Source organism: Salmo salar, chromosome ssa29 (assembly GCF_905237065.1).
Source record: "Salmo salar chromosome ssa29, Ssal_v3.1, whole genome shotgun sequence".
NCBI lineage: Eukaryota > Metazoa > Chordata > Actinopteri > Salmoniformes > Salmonidae > Salmo > Salmo salar.
The window spans coordinates 28069880-28095146 of NC_059470.1; the positions used below are offsets into that span (position 1 = coordinate 28069880).

Below are 25267 nucleotides of genomic sequence, written 5' to 3' on the forward strand. Positions count from 1 at the left end.
AGAGAAATCACATGATCTAAATTACGTCACTTCATCTGTGTGACGTCATAAAATAGGACAAAGCAAGCTTCAATCAGGAAGCTCATCCCGCGAAGCACATAGTAAGATCAGTGACATAGATTTTTCTGTTTTGATGTTAAGGTTATAAAACTGTCATAAATAATGCACTGTGCCAAATTGTGATATAAATGTGCATACTATGTACTGGTGCATCAAAATACATTTTAAAAAGTTGCCAATATTATCTTTCAATTTTGTAATTCAGTCATGTTTTAGTTGTCCCGCTTTACCGACCATAGTTATCTCAAGTGGGACAGTTTTATAGGATTTTCCAATGGAGGAAAGAGATCAGTGTACTTAGGTTAGGCAGCGCTCTGATTCTTGTAGTACTGTTATCTTGTTAAATGTACATGTATTCCAGAGTACAACGGCACCTAACTATAGTAGGTCTAAAATGGGTGGACTATGTACAAAAAGTGCTGTAATTTCTAAACGGTTCACCCAATATGGATACAAATTCCCTCAAATTAACGCTGACAATCTGCACTTTAACGTCATAGTCATTGTATAATTTCAAATCCAAAATGCTGGATTACAGAGCCAAAACAACAACAACAATGTCACTGCCCCAATAATTACGGAGGACACTAGACTCTACACACCCTAGTGAGTAATGCTGCGTTCAAAACAACTCTGAACTCTGAAAATGATTTGGTCAAATCACGACGCCAGTGAACTTCAGGTCAGAAAAGTCGGAGCTATAGAAAAAGGCCCGAGTTCCAGAGTTGGAATTCCAATTTGGATGACCGTTCAAATCGATTTTTTTCCAGGCGGATCTCGTTCTTTTCCGAGTTCCCAGTTGTTTTAAACGCAGAATAATCCCAGACCCACTTTACTTCGGCACCTAGAATAGTTTTCTCTCTATAAACGAATATGTATTTAATATGCCGTGTATTGCATTGTGGGCATTTGTATATAATGAATAAATAAATACAGGTTAATTACACCTTTGTACTATTACGGAGGGGATTTGGGGGAAATTGCCGAAATTCCGCGACCCGGACATGATGTTTTAGTGTTGCTGACGAGACGCTGACATGCCACACACCCACTGACTGAGGGAGGCAGAGATGAACGCTACCACCTCCCTCCTTAGAGCTGTCAGTCGACAGCGCAACACCGAGCCGGAAGCATCGTAGGAAATAACACAGATTTGATAAACCGTAGATTTTAGATTTCTCCTCTTTGGCACTGGGATAACGGTTGGGACACTAGCATATTTTGGGGCTGACCAACGAACGCGTAAGAGGGAGAAAATCTAAAAGGACTGACTAGCTTTCTAGTTTAGCTGGCTTGTTAGCAAGCTATCGTTAGCTTTGGCCAGTAAAGCCGCTGCTCTGCAAAAGCTAGCTAAGGTCGGAGTGTGTAGTAGGCAGGCGAGCTCCGTTAAAACCTAAGGCAAATTGGAGTATCTAGCTAATACAGAAAAGACTACAGTTGTTTTTGATTGCTCGCTAGTTAAATGCAGAGTGTAGGTGATCATTGAGAGGCTCCTCTCCCAGCTCCATAACGAACTGTCACTGACTGAGTGATATCCAGCCCATTGCCACTAAAGATGGCTACAGCGAGCATTGCCGCATCTATTGCGAGCAAAACGAAGACGAAGAAGAAACACTTCGTGGCTCAGAAAGTGAAGCTTTTCCGAGCCAGTGACCCTCTGCTCAGCGTCCTCATGTGGGGAGTCAACCATTCGGTGAGTCTGTCTGTTGGGGTTGGTTAGTGGTGGTCAAATCGATGTTTTCATGACCCAGTACTACTAAACATAAAGTTCAACTAGCTAGAAATAGTGTCAGCTATGTGTCAAAGTGTGATTTGACTTGACAAACTCGAGACTGTCAGGCGCAAATCAGGGATGACGGCTAGTAGTAGGTATCGTCCTGGCAATGTAAATCAGCACCTTATCGCAACAGGCTTGATTTTTAATTCCACTTGGCAGCAATTCAGTTGTAACTAGTTAACTAATTGGCCTTTCAGAGGGTGTTGGATAGATTGTCTGTCATGTCTCGATTCTCCATAACTTGCCACGCTGACTTTGGTCAATGTGAATTGCTGATAGAACAGTTGTAATAATACTAGTCAACTCTGCACTCTTGATGTGACATACTACAAGTAGCTTAGTGTGTTGGTGGGTGGTATAAACTCTCCGAGCTCCCAGGGTCCAGTATCTTGTGAGAACAGATATTCCCATGTCAGAGAGCTTATCATCGATCCCTTCCTCACTGTCTCTTTCAGTCACTGAATGCACAGAAGGCTCAGTTAGAGCCATATAGCCTAACATAGGCACACTGTCCCAATGTTTCATGACATAACATACTCATTTGCATTGGAACTAGAATGTTGTCATTGTTTGGGATATTGAAGTTCTAAACCTCAGTTTGCTGAATTCTTTAGCCTACATCTGAGTGTCTCTTCAAAATATGAATGATCACCATATTCAGGGTGTCTCCATTCTATTCTCTATGCAATGCTACACTGGCCTTTTAAAAGAAGAGCTGTTTACTGTACGTTTTATATCTGGCATGCTTAATTAGAGGCTACAGACATAAACTGAGGGGTTTTAAATAGTGAGCAGAGGTTATTTATTAGCTGGGTCTGAAAGGATTACCCCAGCCCAGCCAGCAGAGGAAACCAGAGTTAGCTTTAAACAGAAAAGGAGTCCAAGAATAAACCTTGGCTGTGTCTAAGAGTGAAGTGTTGGCCAGACAGTGGTGGTGCCCCCCCACACACACACACACACACACAAGCTTGTGGAAGGCTACCCGAAACATTTGACTCAAGTTAAACAATTTAAAGGCAATGCTACCAAATACTAATTGAGTGTATGTAAACTTCTGACCCACTAGGAATGTGATGAAAGAAATAAAAGCTGAAATAAATCATTCTCTCTACTATTATTCTGACATTTCACATTCTTAAAATAAAGCGGTGATCCTAACTGACCTAAGACATGGAATTTTTACTGAGATTAAATGTCAGGAATTGTGAGAAACTGAGTTTAAATGTATTTGGCTAAGGTGTATGTAAACGTCCGACTTCAGCTGTACCTCCCTTGGATCCTCTTCCTGACTTACAGACGTGACTGGGGCTACAAACCTCTTGTGGCTCGTGACATGCTAGTCTTTGCTTAGTTAGGCCCTGAGCAGATCACAATCAACACTGTTTCCATATAGTGTGTCTCCCCCCCCTCTTGCATTACACACTAGTAACCCTGCACCCTAAGAGACTGTTTTCATGTAGAATTTTGAGGTGGACTGACCAGCCTCTGATGCAGCGTGACTGAGGGAGAACACACACTGTCTGGCCAACACTTCACTCTTACACAGCCAAGGTTTATTCTTGGACTCCTTTTCTGTTTAAAGCTAACTCTGGTTTCCTCTGCTGGCTGGGCTGGGGTAATCCTTTCAGACCCAGCTAATAAATAACCTCTGCTCACTATTTAAAACCCCTCAGTTTATGTCTGTAGCCTCTAATTAAGCATGCCAGATATAAAACATACAGTAAACAGCTCTTCTTTTAAAAGGCCAGTGTAGCATTGCAGAGAGAATAGAATGGAGACACCCTGAATATGGTGATCATTCATATTTTGAAGAGACACTCAGATGTAGGCTAAAGAATTCAGCAAACTGAGGTTTAGAACTTCAATATCCCAATTGAGGTCAGGGCTTTGTGATGGCCACTCCAATACCTTGAGGCACAGTTCTATTTTTGTTTCATCAGACCAGAGGACATTTCTCCAAAAAGTACGATCTTTGTCCCCATGTGCAGTTGCAAACCGTAGTCTGGCTTTTTAATGGAGGTTTTGGTGCAGTGGCTTCTTCCTTGCTGAGCGGCCTTTCAAGTTATGTCGATATAGGACTCGTTTTACTGTGGATATAGATACTTTTGTGCCTGTTTCCTCCAACATCTTCACAAGGTCCTTTGCTGTTGTTCTGGGATTGATTTGCACTTTTCGCACCAAATTACGTTCATCTCTAGGAGACAGAACGCGTCTCCTTCCTGAGCGGTATGATGGCTGCGTACTATTGTTTGTACAGATGAACGTGGTACCTTCAGGTGTTTGGAAATTGCTCCCAATGATTAACCAGACTTGTGGAGGTCCACAACTTTTTTTTCTGAGGTCTTGGCTGATTTCTTTTGATTTTCCCATGATGTCAAGAAAAGACGCACTGAGTTTGATGGTAGGCCTTGAAATACATCCAATTGACTCAAATGATGTCAATTAGCCTATCAGAAGCTTCTAAAGCCATGACATAATTTTCTGGAATTTTCCAAGCTGTTTAAAGGCACAGTTAACTTAGTGTACGTAAACTTCTGACCCACTGGAATTGTGATACAGTGAATTATAAGTGAAATAATCTGTCTGTAAACAATAGTTGGAAAAATTACTTGTGCCATGCACAAAGTAGATGTCCTTACCGACTTGCCAAAACTATAGTTTGTTAACAATACATTTGTGGAGTTGTTGAAAAACAAATTTTAGTGACTCCAACCTAAGTGTATGTAAACTTCCGACTTCAACTGTATCTCAACCAGCGTGTCACTACCACAACAGTTTAGCCCTACATGGAATTCTATCCCAGTGGTAGTTTGCTTCACCAGGCTTGTCGTGACCACACCTCGGACTGGAATACTTATGTTAGCTCCCAGAGAGGGCTGGCTCAGTGGGCTAATGTGGTCCTCTTTAGTCAGACAGTATCTGGGTTTGATTCCCAGCCAGTTTGCCCTAGCCTACATGTTCAAACCTTTTGTGTTGTTGCACTGCCTAACACTGGACAGAGTGATGGATAGAAGAGTTTTATGCCAGAAGCTGCTTGTTTTCCAGGTTCCCACCTCCTGGTCACCAGTCCCTTTCTTCTGGACTTTGCAACATTGCACTAACTGATCAGTTAAGAGCTTATTTCTTTCCCTACTGCTTAACCACCATTTATTTTATTTGGGACAATAAGATGTTTTCAGTGTGAACTCAAACAACTAAAACCAGATATAAAGTATGTCGTTTACATCATCTTTAAGAACTAACCACCAAAATACAAACTAGACAGGCAGAATCTAAAATGTAAAAAATGTCATGGATGGAGCCCCCATTTTAATTGTGTTATATTTTGAGTCCCTCAGATAGCATAAGAAAACAATCTCCCAGCCTCATGACAAAATGTGTAGATTTCAGGAAATTTGCTTTAAAGCAGCCAAATCCTCCCTCTGTGGCCAAGAGGAGGGTCTGTAAAAGTTTGGTCGGAGACCACGCCATTGGCCACGCCCACTACCCCTACCCCTCCAACGCTAACTTTGCCACCTCTGCTAAAAAAAACAAATCCTAGGGGATCCACTGTATTGAGGGTGATAGTTGAGGTTCTTGTAGAATTCTGGTTGGAGAAAGCCTGCTGATTGTGTGGGAGCTGCTGTCTATGCCCGAGGTTTGAGTAGGGGTCAGATGGAATGTCTGCTAGCGACATCACTGGAATGGAGAGAGGGGGAAGCCTGACAATGTACACACACACACACACACACACACACACACACACACACACACACACACACACACACACACTCTGAGGCTGGCACAGGAACAGAATCCTCCTTATCTCCTGAGAGACCCATCAATTAAACCCATCCACTCACTAGAACTTTCTGGAAATTCGCCAGTACTCTGCATTCCTGTTGCTGGAGCATCAGGACCGACATAGACAACTCAACCGGTAGTCACTAGACGGCCATGGTAGAGAGAACAGAGAAGTCACTAGATTACTTGATTTGATGCAGCACCTCTACTGTAGGTCATTCAAACACAAATTGCGTTTGTGATTTTAAAGCCTTGGCTGTGTGATTGGTGTAGTGAGTGACAGCAGACAGTTCCCTCTCCACACGGGGGGATAACAAACTGTCTGACACCCAAAGCCTCAGACATTCCTACTCTGTCTTCAGACCCTGAGGATATAGGACTTAGATTAGAGAGAGAGACCCTGAGGATATAGGACTTAGTTTAGAGAGACCCTGAGGATATAGGACTTAGTTTAGAGAGAGGGAGAGACCCTGAGGATATAGGACTTAGTTTAGAGAGAGAGACCCTGAGGATATAGGACTTAGATTAGAGAGAGAGAGAGAGAGACCCTGAGGATATAGGACTTAGATTAGAGAGAGAGACCCTGAGGATATAGGACTTAGATTAGAGAGAGAGACCCTGAGGATATAGGACTTAGTTTAGAGAGAGACCCTGAGGATATAGGACTTAGATTAGAGAGAGAGAGAGACCCTGAGGATATAGGACTTAGATTAGAGAGAGAGAGACCCTGAGGATATAGGACTTAGTTTAGAGAGAGAGAGACCCTGAGGATATAGGACTTAGTTTAGAGAGAGAGAGAGACCCTGAGGATATAGGACTTAGTTTAGAGAGAGAGAGAGACCCTGAGGATATAGGACTTAGTTTAGAGAGGAGAGAGACCCTGAGGATATAGGACTTAGATTAGAGAGAGAGAGAGACCCTGAGGATATAGGACTTAGTTTGAGAGAGAGAGAGAGAGACCCTGAGGATATAGGACTTAGTTTAGAGAGAGAGAGACCCTGAGGATATAGGACTTAGTTTAGAGAGAGAGAGACCCTGAGGATATAGGACTTAGTTTAGAGAGAGAGAGACCCTGAGGATATAGGACTTAGTTTAGAGAGAGAGAGACCCTGAGGATATAGGACTTAGTTTAGAGAGAGAGAGACCCTGAGGATATAGGACTTAGTTTAGAGAGAGAGAGACCCTGATGATATAGGACTTAGTTTAGAGAGAGAGAGACCCTGAGGATATAGGACTTAGATTAGAGAGAGAGAGAGAGAGACCCTGAGGATATAGGACTTAGTTTAGAGAGAGAGAGACCCTGAGGATATAGGACTTAGATTAGAGAGAGAGAGACCCTGAGGATATCGGACTTAGATTAGAGAGAGAGAGACCCTGAGGATATAGGACTTAGATTAGAGAGAGAGACCCTGAGGATATAGGACTTAGATTAGAGAGAGAGAGACCCTGAGGATATAGGACTTAGATTAGAGAGAGAGAGACCCTGAGGATATAGGACTTAGATTAGAGAGAGAGAGACCCTGAGGATATAGGACTTAGATTAGAGAGAGAGAGACCCTGAGGATATAGGACTTAGTTTAGAGAGAGAGACCCTGAGGATATAGGACTTAGATTAGAGAGAGAGAGACCCTGAGGATATAGGACTTAGATTAGAGAGAGAGACCCTGAGGATATAGGACTTAGTTTACAGAGAGAGAGACCCTGAGGATATAGGACTTAGTTTAGAGAGAGACCCTGAGGATATAGGACTTAGATTAGAGAGAGAGACCCTGAGGATATAGGACTTAGATTAGAGAGAGACCCTGAAGATATAGGACTTAGTTTAGAGAGAGAGAGACCCTGAGGATATAGGACTTAGATTAGAGAGAGAGAGACCCTGAGGATATAGGACTTAGTTTAGAGAGAGAGAGACCCTGAGGATATAGGACTTAGATTAGAGAGAGACCCTGAAGATATAGGAATTAGTTTAGAGAGAGAGAGACCCTGAGGATATAGGACTTAGATTAGAGAGACCCTGAGGATATAGGACTTAGTTTAGAGAGAGAGAGACCCTGAGGATATAGGACTTAGATTAGAGAGACCCTGAGGATATAGGACTTAGATTAGAGAGAGAGAGACCCTGAGGATATAGGACTTAGATTAGACAGAGACCCTGAGGATATAGGACTTAGATTAGAGAGAGAGAGACCCTGAGGATATAGGACTTAGATTAGAGAGACCCTGAGGATATAGGACTTAGATTAGAGAGAGAGACCCTGAGGATATAGGACTTAGTTTAGAGAGAGACCCTGAGGATATAGGACTTAGATTAGAGAGAGAGAGAGACCCTGAGGATATAGGACTTAGATTAGAGAGAGAGAGACCCTGAGGATATAGGACTTAGTTTAGAGAGAGAGAGACCCTGAGGATATAGGACTTAGTTTAGAGAGAGAGAGACCCTGAGGATATAGGACTTAGTTTAGAGAGAGAGAGAGACCCTGAGGATATAGGACTTAGTTTAGAGAGAGAGAGAGACCCTGAGGATATAGGACTTAGTTTAGAGAGAGAGAGAGACCCTGAGGATATAGGACTTAGTTTAGAGAGACCCTGAGGATATAGGACTTAGATTAGAGAGAGAGAGACCCTGAGGATATAGGACTTAGTTTAGAGAGAGAGAGACCCTGAGGATATAGGAATTAGTTTAGAGAGAGAGAGACCCTGAGGATATAGGACTTAGTTTAGAGAGAGAGAGACCCTGAGGATATAGGACTTAGTTTAGAGAGAGAGAGACCCTGAGGATATAGGACTTAGTTTAGAGAGAGAGAGACCCTGAGGATATAGGACTTAGTTTAGAGAGAGAGAGACCCTGAGGATATAGGACTTAGTTTAGAGAGAGAGAGACCCTGAGGATATAGGACTTAGTTTAGAGAGAGAGAGACCCTGAGGATATAGGACTTAGTTTAGAGAGAGAGAGACCCTGAGGATATAGGACTTAGTTTAGAGAGAGAGAGACCCTGAGGATATAGGACTTAGTTTAGAGAGAGAGACTGAGGATATAGGACTTAGTTTAGAGAGAGAGAGACCCTGATGATATAGGACTTAGTTTAGAGAGAGAGAGACCCTGAGGATATAGGACTTAGATTAGAGAGAGAGAGAGAGAGACCCTGAGGATATAGGACTTAGTTTAGAGAGAGAGAGACCCTGAGGATATAGGACTTAGATTAGAGAGAGAGAGACCCTGAGGATATCGGACTTAGATTAGAGAGAGAGAGACCCTGAGGATATAGGACTTAGATTAGAGAGACCCTGAGGATATAGGACTTAGTTTAGAGAGAGAGAGACCCTGAGGATATAGGACTTAGATTAGAGAGACCCTGAGGATATAGGACTTAGATTAGAGAGAGAGAGACCCTGAGGATATAGGACTTAGATTAGACAGAGACCCTGAGGATATAGGACTTAGATTAGAGAGAGAGAGACCCTGAGGATATAGGACTTAGATTAGAGAGAGAGAGACCCTGAGGATATAGGACTTAGATTAGAGAGACCCTGAGGATATAGGACTTAGATTAGAGAGAGAGACCCTGAGGATATAGGACTTAGTTTAGAGAGAGACCCTGAGGATATAGGACTTAGATTAGAGAGAGAGAGACCCTGAGGATATAGGACTTAGTTTAGAGAGAGAGAGACCCTGAGGATATAGGACTTAGTTTAGAGAGAGAGAGACCCTGAGGATATAGGACTTAGTTTAGAGAGAGAGAGAGACCCTGAGGATATAGGACTTAGTTTAGAGAGAGAGAGAGACCCTGAGGATATAGGACTTAGATTAGAGAGACCCTGAGGATATAGGACTTAGTTTAGAGAGAGAGAGACCCTGAGGATATAGGACTTAGATTAGAGAGACCCTGAGGATATAGGACTTAGATTAGAGAGACCCTGAGGATATAGGACTTAGTTTAGAGAGAGAGAGACCCTGAGGATATAGGACTTAGATTAGAGAGAGAGAGACCCTGAGGATATAGGACTTAGATTAGAGAGAGAGAGACCCTGAGGATATAGGACTTAGATTAGAGAGAGAGAGACCCTGAGGATATAGGACTTAGATTAGAGAGAGAGAGACCCTGAGGATATAGGACTTAGTTTAGAGAGACCCTGAGGATATAGGACTTAGTTTAGAGAGAGAGAGACCCTGAGGATATAGGACTTAGATTAGAGAGACCCTCACTGTTGACATGCAGCCCAGCAACATCCCAGGCAGTAACCTGTGGCACTCCATACATGGACAGGACGTTGAGAAATACTGTTTTCTAGAATGTCTGTACACATCTCTGGTGAATAAGCACCATCATACATACAGCGGTTGGCTCTAATTGGCTACGTTTAGTCAGGCTGCCATATTCAGATAAAAAAAAAATCTCACTTTGACCAATCAGATCAGCTCTGAAAATGACCTTGTGAAAAGATCAGGTGTGATTGGTCAAAAGACCAATTAGTGTAAACATTTTTGATCAGAAATGCCTGCCTGTCTAAACACCGCTGTGGGCACTTTGTAGGCGCTATTTCAGTGGTTCATTTAAATGATTTGATGTGTAGCATACACTGACTGAGTATACCAAACATTAGGAACACCTTCCTAATATTGAGTTGCCCTCAGAACAGCCTCAATTCATCAGGGCATGGACTCTACAAGGTGTCTAAAGCGTTACACAGTGTTGCTGGCCCATGTTGACTCCAATGCTTCCCACAGTTGTGTCAAGTTGACCTCATGTCCTTTGGGTGGTGGACCATTCATGATACACACAGGAAACTGTTGAGCATGAAAAACCCAGCAGCATTGCAGTTCTTGACACAAACCGGTGCGCCTGGCACCTACCACCATACCCCGTTCAAAGACACTTTCATCTTTTGTCTTGACCATTCACCCTCTGAATGGCACACACACACAATCCATGTCTCAATTGTCTCAAGGCTTAAAAATCCTTCATTAACCTGTCTCCTCCCCTTCATCTACACCTGGTGAGTGTTTTTCATGGTAAGAATTCTTACTGTTTTGTATACTAGTGTTGTCAGGATACCAGAATTTTGACTTAGATACTGATACCAGGTTTAGTATCACAGAATGGCACTTGGTCCGGACAGATCAAGTCAGCTAAGTCACAGAATGGCACTTGGTCCGGACAGATCAAGTCAGCTAAGTCACAGAATGGCACTTGGTCCGGACAGATCAAGTCAGCTAAGTCACAGAATGGCACTTGGTCCAGACAGATCAAGTCAGCTAAGTCACAGAATGGCACTTGGTCCGGACAGATCAAGTCAGCTAAGTCACAGAATGGCACTTGGTCCAGACAGATCAAGTCAGCTAAGTCACAGAATGGCACTTGGTCCAGACAGATCAAGTCAGCTAAGTCACAGAATGGCACTTGGTCCGGACAGATCAAGTCAGTTACTGCTCTGTTCAATCGTTGGGCATCTTTTGAGTTCAATGTCATTACATTATAAAAATGTTATGTACATTGTTTTGACACAGCCATGTATGTATTCATTTGACTTTGGTAAAAACAATATAATTACAAAACAACAATGATAGTCATTTATTTGAAAGGTAAATCTCCTGACGAACTGGATAAATGAAGCTCTAGGTCCATTCACAATACAGGTGAATGCATAGCAGGGCTTGACAAAGGGATACTTGGGGATTTTGGCAATGAGGTATTTTTATCTACTTCCAGAGTCAGATGAACTGATGGTACCATTGTTATGTCTCTGTGTCCAGTATCAAGGAAGTTAGAGGTAGTTTCGCGAGCCAATGCTAACTAGCGTTGACTGGAATTCTAGCCAATGGTATCTATCCTAGTGACTTTACCCTGCCTTCGTGTATGTACCTCATACATCTGCACATTGATCTGGTACTCTCTGTATATCGCCCGATGCTTGTGTATTTTATTTTATTCCTCGCGTTACTATTTCTTTATTCTTTTTAAACTACATCATTGGGAAGGGCTCGTAAGCAAGTCGACAACAGTAACATTCATTCTCTGCACATCTGTCACTCCAGTGTTTAATTGCTAAATTGTAATTATTTCACCACTATGGCCTATTTATTGCCTTACCTCCCTTATCTTACCTCATTTGCATACACTGTGTGTGTATATATATATATATATATATATATATATATTGTGTTATTGACTGTATGTTTGTTTATTCTTGTTTCTGTGTTGTTGTTTGTGTCGCACTGCTTTGCTTTATCTTGGCCTGGTCGCAGTTGTAAATGAGAACTTGTTCTCAACTAGCCTACCTGGTTAAATAAAGGTGAAATAAATAAAAAATATTCAGCGCATTGGACAGTTAGAGATCATGTTCTCTCCCCTGCTGCCTATTCCTCCGTCCCTCTACCCCTCGCTCTCTCCCCTGCTGCCTATTCCTCCGTCCCTCTACCCCTCGCTCTCTCCCCTGCTGCCTATTCCTCCGTCCCTCTACCCCTCGCTCTCTCCCCTGCTGCCTATTCCTCTGTCCCTCTACCCCTCGCTCTCTCCCCTGCTGCCTATTCCTCTGTCCCTCTACCCCTCGCTCTCTCCCCTGCTGCCTATTCCTCTGTCCCTCTACCCCTCGCTCTCTCCCCTGCTGCCTATTCCTCCGTCCCTCTACCCCTCGCTCTCTCCCCTGCTGCCTATTCCTCTGTCCCTCTACCCCTCGCTCTCTCCCCTGCTGCCTATTCCTCTGTCCCTCTACCCCTCGCTCTCTGGGTCTGTGTGTGACGTAAGAGGCTGTTCCTATTAATAGCCACAGGATTGACCTGCAGCTAGTATGTGGTGAACATGGGTGAAGAACAGAATAGATGGGATATCACAAAGGACCTGGATTCCCCAGGGACCAGCCGAGCACATCCAGAGTGTGTGGTGTACGTGCGTGTCTTTCCACATGGTCCATCACACTTCTTGTGTTTGGGTGGTCGGGTTGGAGAGGGGCAACTTGATGAAGCAGGAGAGGAGAGGTCATCTTTTGTGCACAGTTGGGGTTGGGACCTCTGTTGCGCCCTCTAGTGTGTGTGTGTGTGTGTGTGTGTGTGTGTGTGTGTGTGTGTGTGTGTGTGTGTGTGTGTGTGTGTCCCCGCTGCATCCAGGTAGCTGTAGCATGCCGTAGAGCAGACAGAAATATGATGTGTTATGCCAGAGGAGACCATGACATTGATTTAAAATGAATATATCTTTAGTCACCAACAGTATATATCCTAGTGCCCTCGTTGCCCTGCGTGGCTATCAATGCGTGTACAGTAGACCCCACCAGAAGTGAAGGGTGTGTGTAAAATCACATTTTATTTGTCACATGCACCGAATGCAACAGATATAGACTTTACTGTGAAATGCTTTCTTACAAGCCCTTAACCAACAATGCAGAATTATTTTAAAAGTAAGAAAATATTTGCTAAAAATCTATATATACAGTACCAGTCAAAAGTTTTAGAACACCTACTCATTCAAGGGTTTTTCTTTATTTTTTACTATTTTCTACATTGTGGAATAATAGTGAAGACATCAAAACTATGAAATAACACATATGGAATCAATTAGTAACCAAAAAAGTGTTAAACAAATCAAAATATATTTTAGATTCTTCAAAGTAGACACCCTTTCCCTTGACAGCTTTGCACACTCTTGGCATTCTCTCAACCAGCTTCACCTGGAATGAATTTCCAACTGTCTTGAAGGAGTTCCCACATATGCTGAGCACTTGTTGACTGCTTTTCCTTCACTCTGCGGTCCAACTCATCCCAAAACATCTCAATTGGGTTGAGGTCGGGTGATTGTGGAGGCCTTCTGATGCAGCACTCCATCACTCTCCTTCTTGGTCAAATAGCCCTTACATAGCCTGGAGGTGTGTTGGGTCATTGTCCTGTTGAAGAACAAATGATAGGCCCGCAAAGTGCAAACCAGATGGGATGGTGTATTCCTGCAGAATGCTGTGGTAGCCATGCTGGGTAAGTGTGGCTTGAATTATAAATAAATCACGACAGTGTCACCAGCAAAGCACCATCACACCACCACCTCCTCCATGCTTCACGGTGGGAACCACACATGGAGAGATCATCCATTCACCTACTCTGCGTCTCACAAAGACATGGCGGTTGGAACCAAAAATCTCAAATTCGGACTCATCAGACCAAAGGACAGATGTCCACTGGTCTAATGTCCATTGCTCGTGTTTCTTGGCCCAAGCAAGTCTCTTCTTCTTATTGGTGTTCTTTAGTAGTGGTTTCTTTGCAAGAATTCGACCATGAAGGCCTGATTCACTCAGTCTCCTCTGAACAGTTGATGTTGAGATGTGTCTGTTACTTGAACTCTGAAGAATTTATTTGGGCTGGTAACTCTAATGAACTTATCCTCTGCAGCAGAGGTCACTCTGGGTCATCCTTTCCTGTGATGGTCCTCATGAGAGCCAGTTTCATCATAGCGCTTGATGGTTTTTGCGACTTCACTTGAAGAAACTTAAAAAAAATAAAATAAAAAAATCCGTGTTGACTGACTTTCATGTCTTAAAGTAATGATGGACTGTCTTTGCTTATTTGAGCTGTTCTTGCCATAATATGGACTTGGTCTTTTACAAAATAGGGCTATCTTCTGTATACTACTCCTACCTTGTCACAACACAACTGATTGTCTCAAACGCATTAAGAAGGAAAGAAATTCCACAAATTAACTTTTAACAAGGCACACCTGTTAATTAAAATGCATTCCAGGTGACTATCTCATGAAGCTGGTTGAGAGAATGCCAAGAGTTTGCAAAGCTGTCATCAAGGCAAAGGGTGGCTACTTTGAAGAATCTCAAATATAAAATATATTTAGATTTGTTGAACACTTTATTGGTTACTACATGATTCCATATGTGTCATTTCATGGTTTTGATGTCTTCACTATTATACAATTTATAATAAAGAAAACTGTGGGCCTGTCTGTCAGAGAGCTGTGTCGTTCAGAGAGCTGTGGGCCTGTCTGTCAGAGAGCTGTGTCGTTCAGAGAGCTGTGGGCCTGTCTGTCAGAGAGCTGTGTCGTTCAGAGAGCTGTGGGCCTGTCTGTCAGAGAGCTGTGTCGTTCAGAGAGCTGTGGGCCTGTCTGTCAGAGAGCTGTGTCGTTCAGAGAGCTGTGGGCCTGTCTGTCAGAGGGCTGTGGGTCGGTCGGTCAGAGAGCTGTGTCGTTCAGAGAGCTGTGGGCCTGTCTGTCAGAGAGCTGTGGGCCTGTCTGTCAGAGAGCTGTGTCGTTCAGAGAGCTGTGGGCCTGTCTGTCAGAGAGCTGTGGGCCTGTCTGTCAGAGAGCTGTGTCGTTCAGAGAGCTGTGGGCCTGTCTGTCAGAGAGCTGTGGGCCTGTCTGTCAGAGAGCTGTGGGCCTGTCTGTCAGAGAGCTGTGGGCCTGTCTGTCAGAGAGCTGTGGGCCTGTCTGTCAGAGAGCTGTGTCGTTCAGAGAGCTGTGGGCCTGTCTGTCAGAGGGTGTTGTGAGAGAGGGAGAGAGAAGCCTCCGTGTGCTGACTGAGTTCCTCTCCCACTTCCTGTCCACCGGGGCACGGAGCTTGCTCACTCCGCTCTGTGGTGGAAACACCAGACTCTGTCACCAAGGCGACGACGAACAGGAAGTGGTACTGTGAAAGTTGGCCGGGCTGAGCGAGTGAAGAGATAAGAGACTGACGTTTGGAGCCATCATCAGAGGAGGAGATTAAACGCAACATGAGAGCTGCAGTCGTCACCACTTAGCTTCACTCAGAGTTGATTCGAACAAGCCAAGGAATACAGTGACTACAATGCGTCCCGAACAGCCCTCTATTCCCTTTATATTTCACTTTTGACCTTGCTAGGGCCCATAGGGCACTGTAGTGCACTGTGAAGGGGATAGGGTACAATTAGGGACACAGCCATAGACCGGCCCGGTCGGGCTACTCATTCTAGAGGTCTGGAGAATGCTGTTCTCTGTGGTTCTCTTCATTCTGAGCTAAATCCTGTCTGACTGAACAGATGAGTGCGTCATGATGATATAATTCTACAGAGAGATTAGTAATCATGCTTCCTTAAGGGGAGAGATTTGTAGTCTGTCACCGTCAGCCCCCAGAATACATCGCTGCTGCTTCCTGCCACTGTGCTGTCCTCCTGAAGGTTGGCCCAGTGCCGTGTGTGTGTGTGTGTGTGTGTGTGTGTGTGTGTGTGTGTGTGTGTGTGTGTGTGTGTGTGTGTGTGTGTGTGTGTGTGTGTGTGCAGGGGCATTGTCTTCTCTCCTGCCTCTGTACTGTGTCTGAAACAGAGCTTTGTGATGTGGTGACGTCTCCTGAAGTACTCAGGATGCATCAGTCTCTGCGTGACGTTGTTGCCTGGCACCCCACCTCACTGCCAGTCTGTCTCTCTCTCAGTAGTCTCTCTCCTTAACATCCAAGTTCCATCATCAACTTTCTGCCCCCTTCTGAAGTCCACTAGCTTCCTTTCCTTGCCTCCTTTCGTCCTGGACCAGATACTGGTTAAGCTGCAGCCTCAATGGCTATCTCTCCGTCTCTCTCTTAATTCAATTCAATAAATGCTTTATTGGCATGAATGGGTGGTTTGGTCGTTGATGTCATTTCAGTAAGCCATGACCATCTCAGATTGTTCTGAAATCATTTCTGTAGAAACAGCTGCATTCCTGCAACATTATTTTGTTGAAATATAATTTTATCTTTGAGAAATTAAGCTAATTGGTTGCACCCAAGTTAATCATTTTAATTTATAGGATTCATATATATTTATTAAATATAGTACCTAACGTCCAATTTCGACAAACTTTTTTTTCTAACTGAGGAATCCAAAGAAACTCTCAAAACCCACCCATGAACCCTCCAGTCCCCACGCCAATCCCACCCATGAACCCTCCAGTCCCCACGCCAACCCCACCCATGAACCCTCCAGTCCCCACACCAATCCCACCCATGAACCCTCCAGTCCCCACACCAACCCCACCCGTGAACCCTCCAGTCCCCACACCAATCCCACCCATGAACCCTCCAGTCCCCACACCAATCCCACCCATGAACCCTCCAGTCCCACACCAATCCCACCCATGAACCCTCCAGTCCCCACACCAATCCCACCCATGAACCCTCCAGTCCCACGCCAATCCCACCCATGAACCCTCCAGTCCCCACACCAATCCCACCCATGAACCCTCCAGTCCCCACACCAATCCCACCCATGAACCCTCCAGTCCCACACCAATCCCACCCATGAACCCTCCAGTCCCACACCAATCCCACCCATGAACCCTCCAGTCCCACACCAATCCCACCCATGAACCCTCCAGTCCCCACACCAATCCCACCCATGAACCCTCCAGTCCCACGCCAATCCCACCCATGAACCCTCCAGTCCACCAATCCCACCCATGAACCCTCCAGTCCCCACACCAATCCCACCCATGAACCCTCCAGTCCCCACACCAATCCCACCCATGAACCCTCCAGTCCCCACACCAATCCCACCCATGAACCCTCCAGTCCCCACACCAATCCCACCCATGAACCCTCCAGTCCCCACACCAATCCCACCCATGAACCCTCCAGTCCCCACACCAATCCCACCCCGACAACAAGTATATAGAATCAGTCCTGTCTGACCAGTAGGATGGAGCTGTGTCTCACAGCATATTGTTTCTTCATCCTATGTAATGTTTTCCCCTGTTCTGACAATATAGTCATTGAAGTTGTTAGGTGTATGTCCCTTCCTGTTATTACCGGGTTCTGACCACTAGCTGGTGCTGTTCCTGCTATGTGGATAAAAAAACAAAACAAAAAACTTTTAATAACCCCCCCCAACCTCAGAATTAAAGGGATAGTTCACCCAAATTACTAAATGACACATTGGTTTCCTTACCCTGTGGACAATGTATGACAGCATACCACCCTGCATCTCACTGCTGGCTTGCTTCTGAAGCTAAGCAGGGTTGGTCCTGGTCAGTCCCTGGATGGGAGAACAGATGCTGCTGGAAGTGGTGTTGGAGGGCCAGTAGGAGGCACTCTTTCCTCTGGTCAAAACTATGAAATAACACACATGTAGTCATATCAAAACATATTTGAGATTCTTCAAAGTAGCCACCCTTTGCCTTGATGACAGCTTTAGTCACCTGCAATGCATTTCAGTTAACAGGTGTGCCTTGTTAAAAGTTAATTTGTGGAATTTCTTTCCTTAATGTGTTTGAGCCAATCAGTTGTGTTGTGACAAGGTAGGGTGGTTTACAGAAGATAGCCCTATTTGGTAAAATACTAAGTCCATATTATGGCAACAATCACTCAAATAAGTGAAGAGAAACGACAGTCCATTACTTTAAGACATGAAAGTCAGTCAATACGGAACATTTTTGCAGTCGTAAAAAAGTTACCAGCCTCAGAAATTGTAGCCCAAATAAATAACAGGCACATCTCAACATCAACTGTTCAGAGGAGACTGTGTGAATCAGGCCTTCATGGTTGAATTGCTGCAAAGAAACGTCTACTAAAGGACACCAGTAAGAAGAGACTTGCATGGGCCCCGAAACACGAGCAATGGACATTAGACCGGTGGAAATATGTCATTTGGTCTGATGAGTCCAAATTTGAGATTTTTGGTTCCAACCACTGTGTGTTTGTGAGACACAGAGTAGGTGAACGGATGATTACCGCATGTGTGGTTCCCACTGTGAAGCATGGAGGAGGTGGTGTAATGGTGCTTTTCTGGTGACACTGTCTGATTTCTTTAGAAATCAAGGCACACTTAACCAGCATGGCTGCCACAACATTCTGCAGGGATACGCCATCCCATCTGGTTTGGGCTTAGTGAGACTATCATTTGTTCTTCAACAGGACAATGACCCAAAATACACCAAAACACACTTCCAGGCTGTGTAAGGGCAATTTGACCAAGAAGGAGAGTGATGGAGTGCTGCATCAGATGACCTGGCCTTTCCAATCACCCGACCTCAACCCAATTGAGGTGGCTTGGGATGAGTTATTATTCTACAATGTAGAAGATAGTATAAATAAAGAACCCTTGAATGAGTAGATGTGTCCAAACTTTTGACTGGTACTGTATATTTCAACATAAACAATTATGCATAGAAGTAATACACCAAAAATGTAACTAATAGCAACAATTGTAAAATTTGAATCTACAAGGGCTCATGTTGATATGGCAGGATCTATCGTCTGTTATATTATGACAGGCCAGGACATCGTCTGCAACAAGATCTGCTGTCTCTACCTTTTCCCTAACAAAATGCAGATGTTCCCCTCAACATGCAGTTAAAGAAATCCTGCAATTCTTTCTTTAAATTTCAGGAGGTAAATACCTCTGAGTCATATGTGGAGGCAGGCGGCCTGGCGGGTTAAGAGGCAGGCGGCCTGGCGGGTTAAGAGGCAGGCGGCCTGGCGGGTTAAGAGGCAGGCGGCCTGGCGGGTTAAGAGGCAGGCGGCCTGGCGGGTTAAGAGGCAGGCGGCCTGGCGGGTTAAGAGGCAGGCGGCCTGGCGGGTTAAGAGGCAGGCGGCCTTGTAATCAAAAGGTTGCAAGATCGAATCCCAGAGCTGACAAGGTAAAAATCTGTCGTTCTGCCCCTGAACAAGACAGTTAACCCACTGTTCCTAGGCCATCATTGTAAATAAGAATTTGTTGTTAACTAACTTGCCTAGTTAAATAAAGATTTAAAAAAATGTGCAGGTTGGTTGGTCTGTCCCTCTCTCTCGCTACCTCAGTTCAAAAGGGCTTTATTGGCATGGGAAACATATGTTAATAGACGAAAGTGAAGTAAACAATGAACAGTAAACATTAGTCACAAAAGTTTCAAAGAAATAGAGACATTTCATATGTCTTATAATAGCTATATACAGTGTTGTAACGATGTGCAAATAGTTAAAGTACAAAAGGGAAAATAAATCAACATACTTACAATGGTCTCTCTTTACATTTGTGTGTGTGTGTGTGTGTGATCTAGTTCGCTAGTTTACCTCATCAGTGTATCTGGATCATTTGTATGATGATAAACTGAGAAGCTCAGTTCTGGTGACATTTTTTTAAAGGACTTTCTACTCCAAAATGAATGTAAATATAATTACGCTGACACTATCTAAAATACAATTTCTGCTTCCACAAACGATCCGGTCCAAACGATCCGGTCCAAACGATCAGCAGTAACTATTATCAGCTGTAGTCCAACTGATGCAGCGTAGTGGCTGTAACTAGAGAGACAACCCCATGCTTCAGGCCATCTGCATTTAGTGTTTATCCTATTGGGCTAATCAATAGCTCCATCCCAAATGGGATAGTTTTAACTAGTTGGCATCCTATTGATGCATTTTTTTATGTCCCCTAAAAACTTGCATAAACACAGTTACTAATGTAGGGTAAGTTGGGGTAACACACCCACTGCCTGTACTTCTCACAGAAACCACGTCATGTCACTTCATGCAGGCATCCATCCATCTGTTGTGTGGATGCTGCAGCAGTAGGGGAGAGATGCATCCATCCATCCATCCATCTGTTGTGTGGATGCTGCAGCAGTAGGGGAGAGATGCATCCATCCATCCATCCATCTGTTGTGTGGATGCTGCAGCAGTAGGGGAGAGATGCATCCATCCATCCATCTGTTGTGTGGATGCTGCAGCAGTAGGGGAGAGATGCATCCATCCATCCATCCATCTGTTGTGTGGATGCTGCAGCAGTAGGGGAGAGATGCATCCATCCATCCATCCATCTGTTGTGTGGATGCTGCAGCAGTAGGGGAGAGATGCATCCATCCATCCATCCATCTGTTGTGTGGATGCTGCAGCAGTAGGGGAGAGATGCATCCATCCATCCATCTGTTGTGTGGATGCTGCAGCAGTAGGGGAGAGATGCATCCATCCATCCATCTGTTGTGTGGATGCTGCAGCAGTAGGGGAGAGATGCATCCATCCATCCATCTGTTGTGTGGATGCTGCAGCAGTAGGGGAGAGATGCATCCATCCATCCATCTGTTGTGTGGATGCTGCAGCAGTAGGGGAGAGATGCATCCATCCATCCATCTGTTGTGTGGATGCTGCAGCAGTAGGGGAGAGATGCAGGCATCCATCCATCTGTTGTGTGGATGCTGCAGCAGTAGGGGAGAGATGCATCCATCCATCCATCTGTTGTGTGGATGCTGCAGCAGTAGGGGAGAGATGCATCCATCCATCCATCTGTTGTGTGGATGCTGCAGCAGTAGGGGAGAGATGCATCCATCCATCCATCTGTTGTGTGGATGCTGCAGCAGTAGGGGAGAGATGCATCCATCCATCCATCTGTTGTGTGGATGCTGCAGCAGTAGGGGAGAGATGCATCCATCCATCCATCTGTTGTGTGGATGCTGCAGCAGTAGGGGAGAGATGCATCCATCCATCCATCTGTTGTGTGGATGCTGCAGCAGTAGGGGAGAGATGCATCCATCCATCCATCTGTTGTGTGGATATTGTCCACTACCTATTAAAACAACAAGTCTTTCACTACATTACAGTACAACTTTAACTTTAGGACATTTTAAGCAACTTCTTACAAAAATGGCAAAGCAGATTATTCTCTCCTTGGAAAAGCATGATGTGGCCTTGGCCTCGTTATGTTTCTCACACACCTAGAAGAGGACAGTGGCCTTGGCCTCGTTATGTTTCTCACACACCTAGAAGAGGACAGTGGTCTTGGCCTCGTTATGTTTCTCACACACCTAGAAGAGGACAGTGGCCTTGGCCTCGTTATGTTTCTCACACACCTAGAAGAGGACAGTGTTCTTGGCCTCGTTATGTTTCTCACACACCTAGAAGAGGACAGTGTTCTTGGCCTCGTTATGTTTCTCACACACCTAGAAGAGGACAGTGTTCTTGGCCTCGTTATGTTTCTCACACACCTAGAAGAGGACAGTGTTCTTGGCCTCGTTATGTTTCTCACACACCTAGAAGAGGACAGTGGCCTTGGCCTCGTTATGTTTCTCACACACCTAGAAGAGGAGAGTGGCTGCTATTAACGAGTTAACAAAACCATAAACAGACTGGTCCTGAACAACCTCTCAACATGACTCTCTCTCTCACACACACACACGCGCGCACGCGCAGTCTCGCACGCGCAGTCTCGCACAGCAGGGATCTTTAGAGCCACCCTCCTGAGGCAGGGACAGAGTTGTAGTCTAGCGAGCCTCCAGACAGCAGAGATCTTTAGAGCCACCCTCCTGAGGCAGGGACAGAGTTGTAGTCTAGCGAGACTGAGACTGCGTGTGACTACAACTCTGTCCCTGCCTCAGGAGGGTGGCTCTTAGTCTTTAGGCGTTGGTACTGGGCTGGAACCAAAGCCTGCACAAGCAGGATGTTGATCACTGAGCTAACGAGGCAGAGGAAGGGGATGTGATGAGGTCAGAGGTGCTGTATGCTCATCTAGATTCAATGAAAAGGTATCTGGACTCACCGTTCAAACTGATGGGATTTTATGTTTCGTCACTATTCTGTCTCTGTCTCAGATCAATGAGTTGAGCCATGTTCAGATCCCCATCATGCTGATGCCTGATGACTTCAAGGCCTACTCCAAGATCAAGGTGGACAATCACCTCTTCAACAAGTAAGTGTACAGACACACACACACACACTAATCCAGCGTTTCCCAAACTAGGGGCCACGACCCTGATTTGAAAATAGTTTTGCGAGAGAAACAGCAGTTTTCTACCTACCTACGTGCCTGTATCTTTTGAATGGTTTAAAGTACAGAATGTTATGACCCCATCACTGGAAGATAAGACTCCCAGGGACACCCATGTCTCTGCAGTGTCCCTCTACAATCACCACAAGACCAGGCACTAAATCAGACGGAGGGGAATAGAACAATCCATGATGCTCTTCTCTAAACAGAAGATCATACAAAATACCTTTCTGATTTCACTTCAAACCATACTTCCTTCAGATTGACAGTACTTTTGAAAGTATTTCAGACTGATTTGTAATAGACTGTCATAGTCTAAACATTGGCTGTTGATTACATCATTTGTTTTACATGTTGGGGTCGAGGGCCACACCAGTTTGGGGACCCCTGGTCCTAAGGTAAATGCTATCTAATGTTAAATGTATGTGTGTGCAGGGAGAACATGCCGAGCCATTTTAAGTTTAAGGAGTACTGTCCTCTGGTGTTCCGCAACCTCAGAGAGAGGTTTGGCATCGATGACCAGGATTTCCAGGTACAGAGTGAACATCTCACTCCCTCTCACACTCTGCGTTTCTCCCACATCTTGGCCTTTCTTTCATGTCTTATCAGCATCTTTCTCTCCTTTCTGTCTTGTTTCTCTCTCGGGGTGTGTGTGTGTGTGTGTGTGTTGGCATGCTAGGTCATTGCTCCTGGTCCTCTGCAGCTGTCTCTGTTTGTCATGTTTATATTTCAGTGGCGGTGGAAAGACAACCAGACATGGAGGGGGCTAGGAAGGGTGGGGGGGTTCTGGATCTGGGGTAGTTCTGGAGGGCATCAGCTGTGTGGCAGGCGGGGGCCACAACCCCAGGGGAAGGAGGGGTGTTTGTCGTTACACACAGTGGCGCCGGTGGAGGGCTGGGCAATTGGAGGGTGCAGTAGAGGGATTGGAGGCCTGCCTGACTTCAGCTGTTTCTGATACTCACACAGTCAGCCTCTCTCTTTGTCTGTCTCTCTCCATCTTCTCTCTCTATCTTTCCTCCCTCTTTCTGTCTCTCTCTCTCATCTTCTCTCTCTCTTTCTGTCTTTCTCTCTGTCTCTCTCTCTTTCTGTCTCTCTCTCATCTTTTTCTCTTTCTCTCTCTTTCTCTTTCTCTCTGTCTTTCTCTGTCTCTCTCTCTTTGTCTCTCTCTCCATCTTCTCTCCCTCCCTCTCTCCTTCTCACTCATTCTCTGTAGATTCAAACACTGTTTCATGTCTCCAGAAATGAGTGATTGACTCTTCTCTTCCTGTAGAATTCGCTGACCCGTGCGGCTCCGTTGAATAGTGATGCTCAGGGTCGGACTGGCGCTCGCTTTCACACCACCTACGACAAACACTACGTCATCAAAACCATCACCAGTGAGGATGTGGCTGAGATGCACAACATCCTCAAGAAGTACCACCAGGTACACACACACACACACACACACACACACACACACACACACACACACACACACACACACAAGCCTAAAGAAGTACCAAAGTGAGTCCCCTCCTCCTAGTTCATAGTGGAGTGTCATGGCAACACGCTGCTGCCTCAGTTCCTGGGGATGTACCGCCTCACGGTGGACGGAGACGAGACCTACATGATCGTCACCAGGAACATCTTCTCCCACCGCCTCCCCGTCTACAAGAAATATGACCTGAAGGTAGGTGGGGGGAGGGAGGGAGGGAGGGTGGGGGGAGGCAGGGAGGGAGGGTGGGGGGAGGCAGGGAGGTAGGGTGGGGGGGAGGGAGGGGGGAGGGTGGGTGGGGGGGAGGCAGGGAGGGAGGGAGGGTGGGTGGGGGGGAGGCAGGGAGGGAGGGTGGGTGGGTTGGAGGGAGGCAGGGAGGGAGGGAGGGAGGGTGGGTTGGAGGGAGGCAGGGAGGGTGGGTTGGAGGGAGGCAGGGAGGAGGGAGGGTGGGTGGGGGGAGGCAGGGAGGGAGGGTCACAGGCTTACAAAAGGATATCAATAATAAAATGTCTGCCATCTTTTTGTCTGTCAGGGCTCCACTGTGGCCAGGGAGGCCAGCGACAAGGAGAAGGTACAGTCATTTACACACACACACACACACAACCAGTTCTGGACCTATACATGGTGTGTTTAATGTATTTATATAGACACTGAGTATGGATTCTGATTCCTGGCCTCTCCCTGTCCTGTAACACCATGTGGAGGGAGGGAGGATAGAGAGGGAGGGAGGATGAGAGGGAGGGAGGATGAGAGGGAGGGAGGATGAGAGGGAGGGAGGATGAGAGGGAGGGAGGGTGAGAGCGAGGGATGAGAGGGAGGAGAGAGGGAGGGAGGGAGGGAGGATGAGAGGGAGGGAGAGAGGGAGGATGAGAGGGAGGGAGGGAGGGAGGATGAGAGAGGGAGAGAGGGAGGGGGAGAGGGAGGGAGAGAGGGGAGGGCGAGAGGGAGCTGTGTCTTCAGACCTGGTGATTTAAACCAACACAGCTTCTGTGTTGCCTACCTGACCTGCCATTCTGTCCACTACATGGGGGGGTATTCAAACCATCCACCCTTTTCTGTTAAGACCCCCCCCTACCTGCCCATTACACCCCCCCCACCTGCCCATTACACCCCCCCCCCACCTGCCCATTACACCCCCCCCCTTACCTGCCCGTTACACTCCCCCCTTACACCCCCCACCTGCCCGTTACACCCCCCCCTACCTGCCCGTTGCACCCCCCCACCTGCCCGTTACACCCCCCCCTACCTGCCCGTTGCACCCCCCCTACCTGCCCGTTGCACCCCCCTACCTGCCCGTTGCACTCCCCCCCCCTACCTGCCTGTTGCACTACCCCTCCCCCTACCTGCCCGTTACACCCCCTACCCCCCTACCTGCCCGTTACACCCCTCCCCCTACCTGCCCGTTACACCCTCCCCTACCTGCCCGTTACACCCTCCCCTACCTGCCCGTTACACCCTCCCCTACCTGCCCGTTAAACCCTCCCCTACCTGCCCGTTACACCCTCCCCTACCTGCCCGTTACACCCTC

The 25267-nt window shown here is 45.9% G+C and overlaps 1 protein-coding gene across 7 annotated transcripts in view; it reads left to right on the plus strand.

Moving 5' to 3' along the window:
* The first annotated feature begins 910 nt into the window (after nucleotides 1–910).
* Nucleotides 911–25267, plus strand: part of LOC106590533 (phosphatidylinositol 5-phosphate 4-kinase type-2 alpha) — a 56290-nt gene continuing 31933 nt past the window's right edge. For 2 of the 7 annotated variants that reach the window (XM_045711008.1, XM_045711009.1), the window contains exons 1-6: nucleotides 945–1753; nucleotides 22090–22187; nucleotides 22701–22797; nucleotides 23536–23688; nucleotides 23788–23934; nucleotides 24272–24310. In XM_045711008.1, coding sequence (XP_045566964.1) covers nucleotides 1616–1753; nucleotides 22090–22187; nucleotides 22701–22797; nucleotides 23536–23688; nucleotides 23788–23934; nucleotides 24272–24310 — 672 coding nt within the window. In that variant the 5' untranslated portion in view covers nucleotides 945–1615. Of the gene's footprint in view, nucleotides 1754–22089; nucleotides 22188–22700; nucleotides 22798–23535; nucleotides 23689–23787; nucleotides 23935–24271; nucleotides 24311–25267 lie in introns of all 7 variants that reach the window. The other 5 variants (XM_014181640.2, XM_045711013.1, XM_045711010.1 and 2 more) reach the window with 5 other exon arrangements.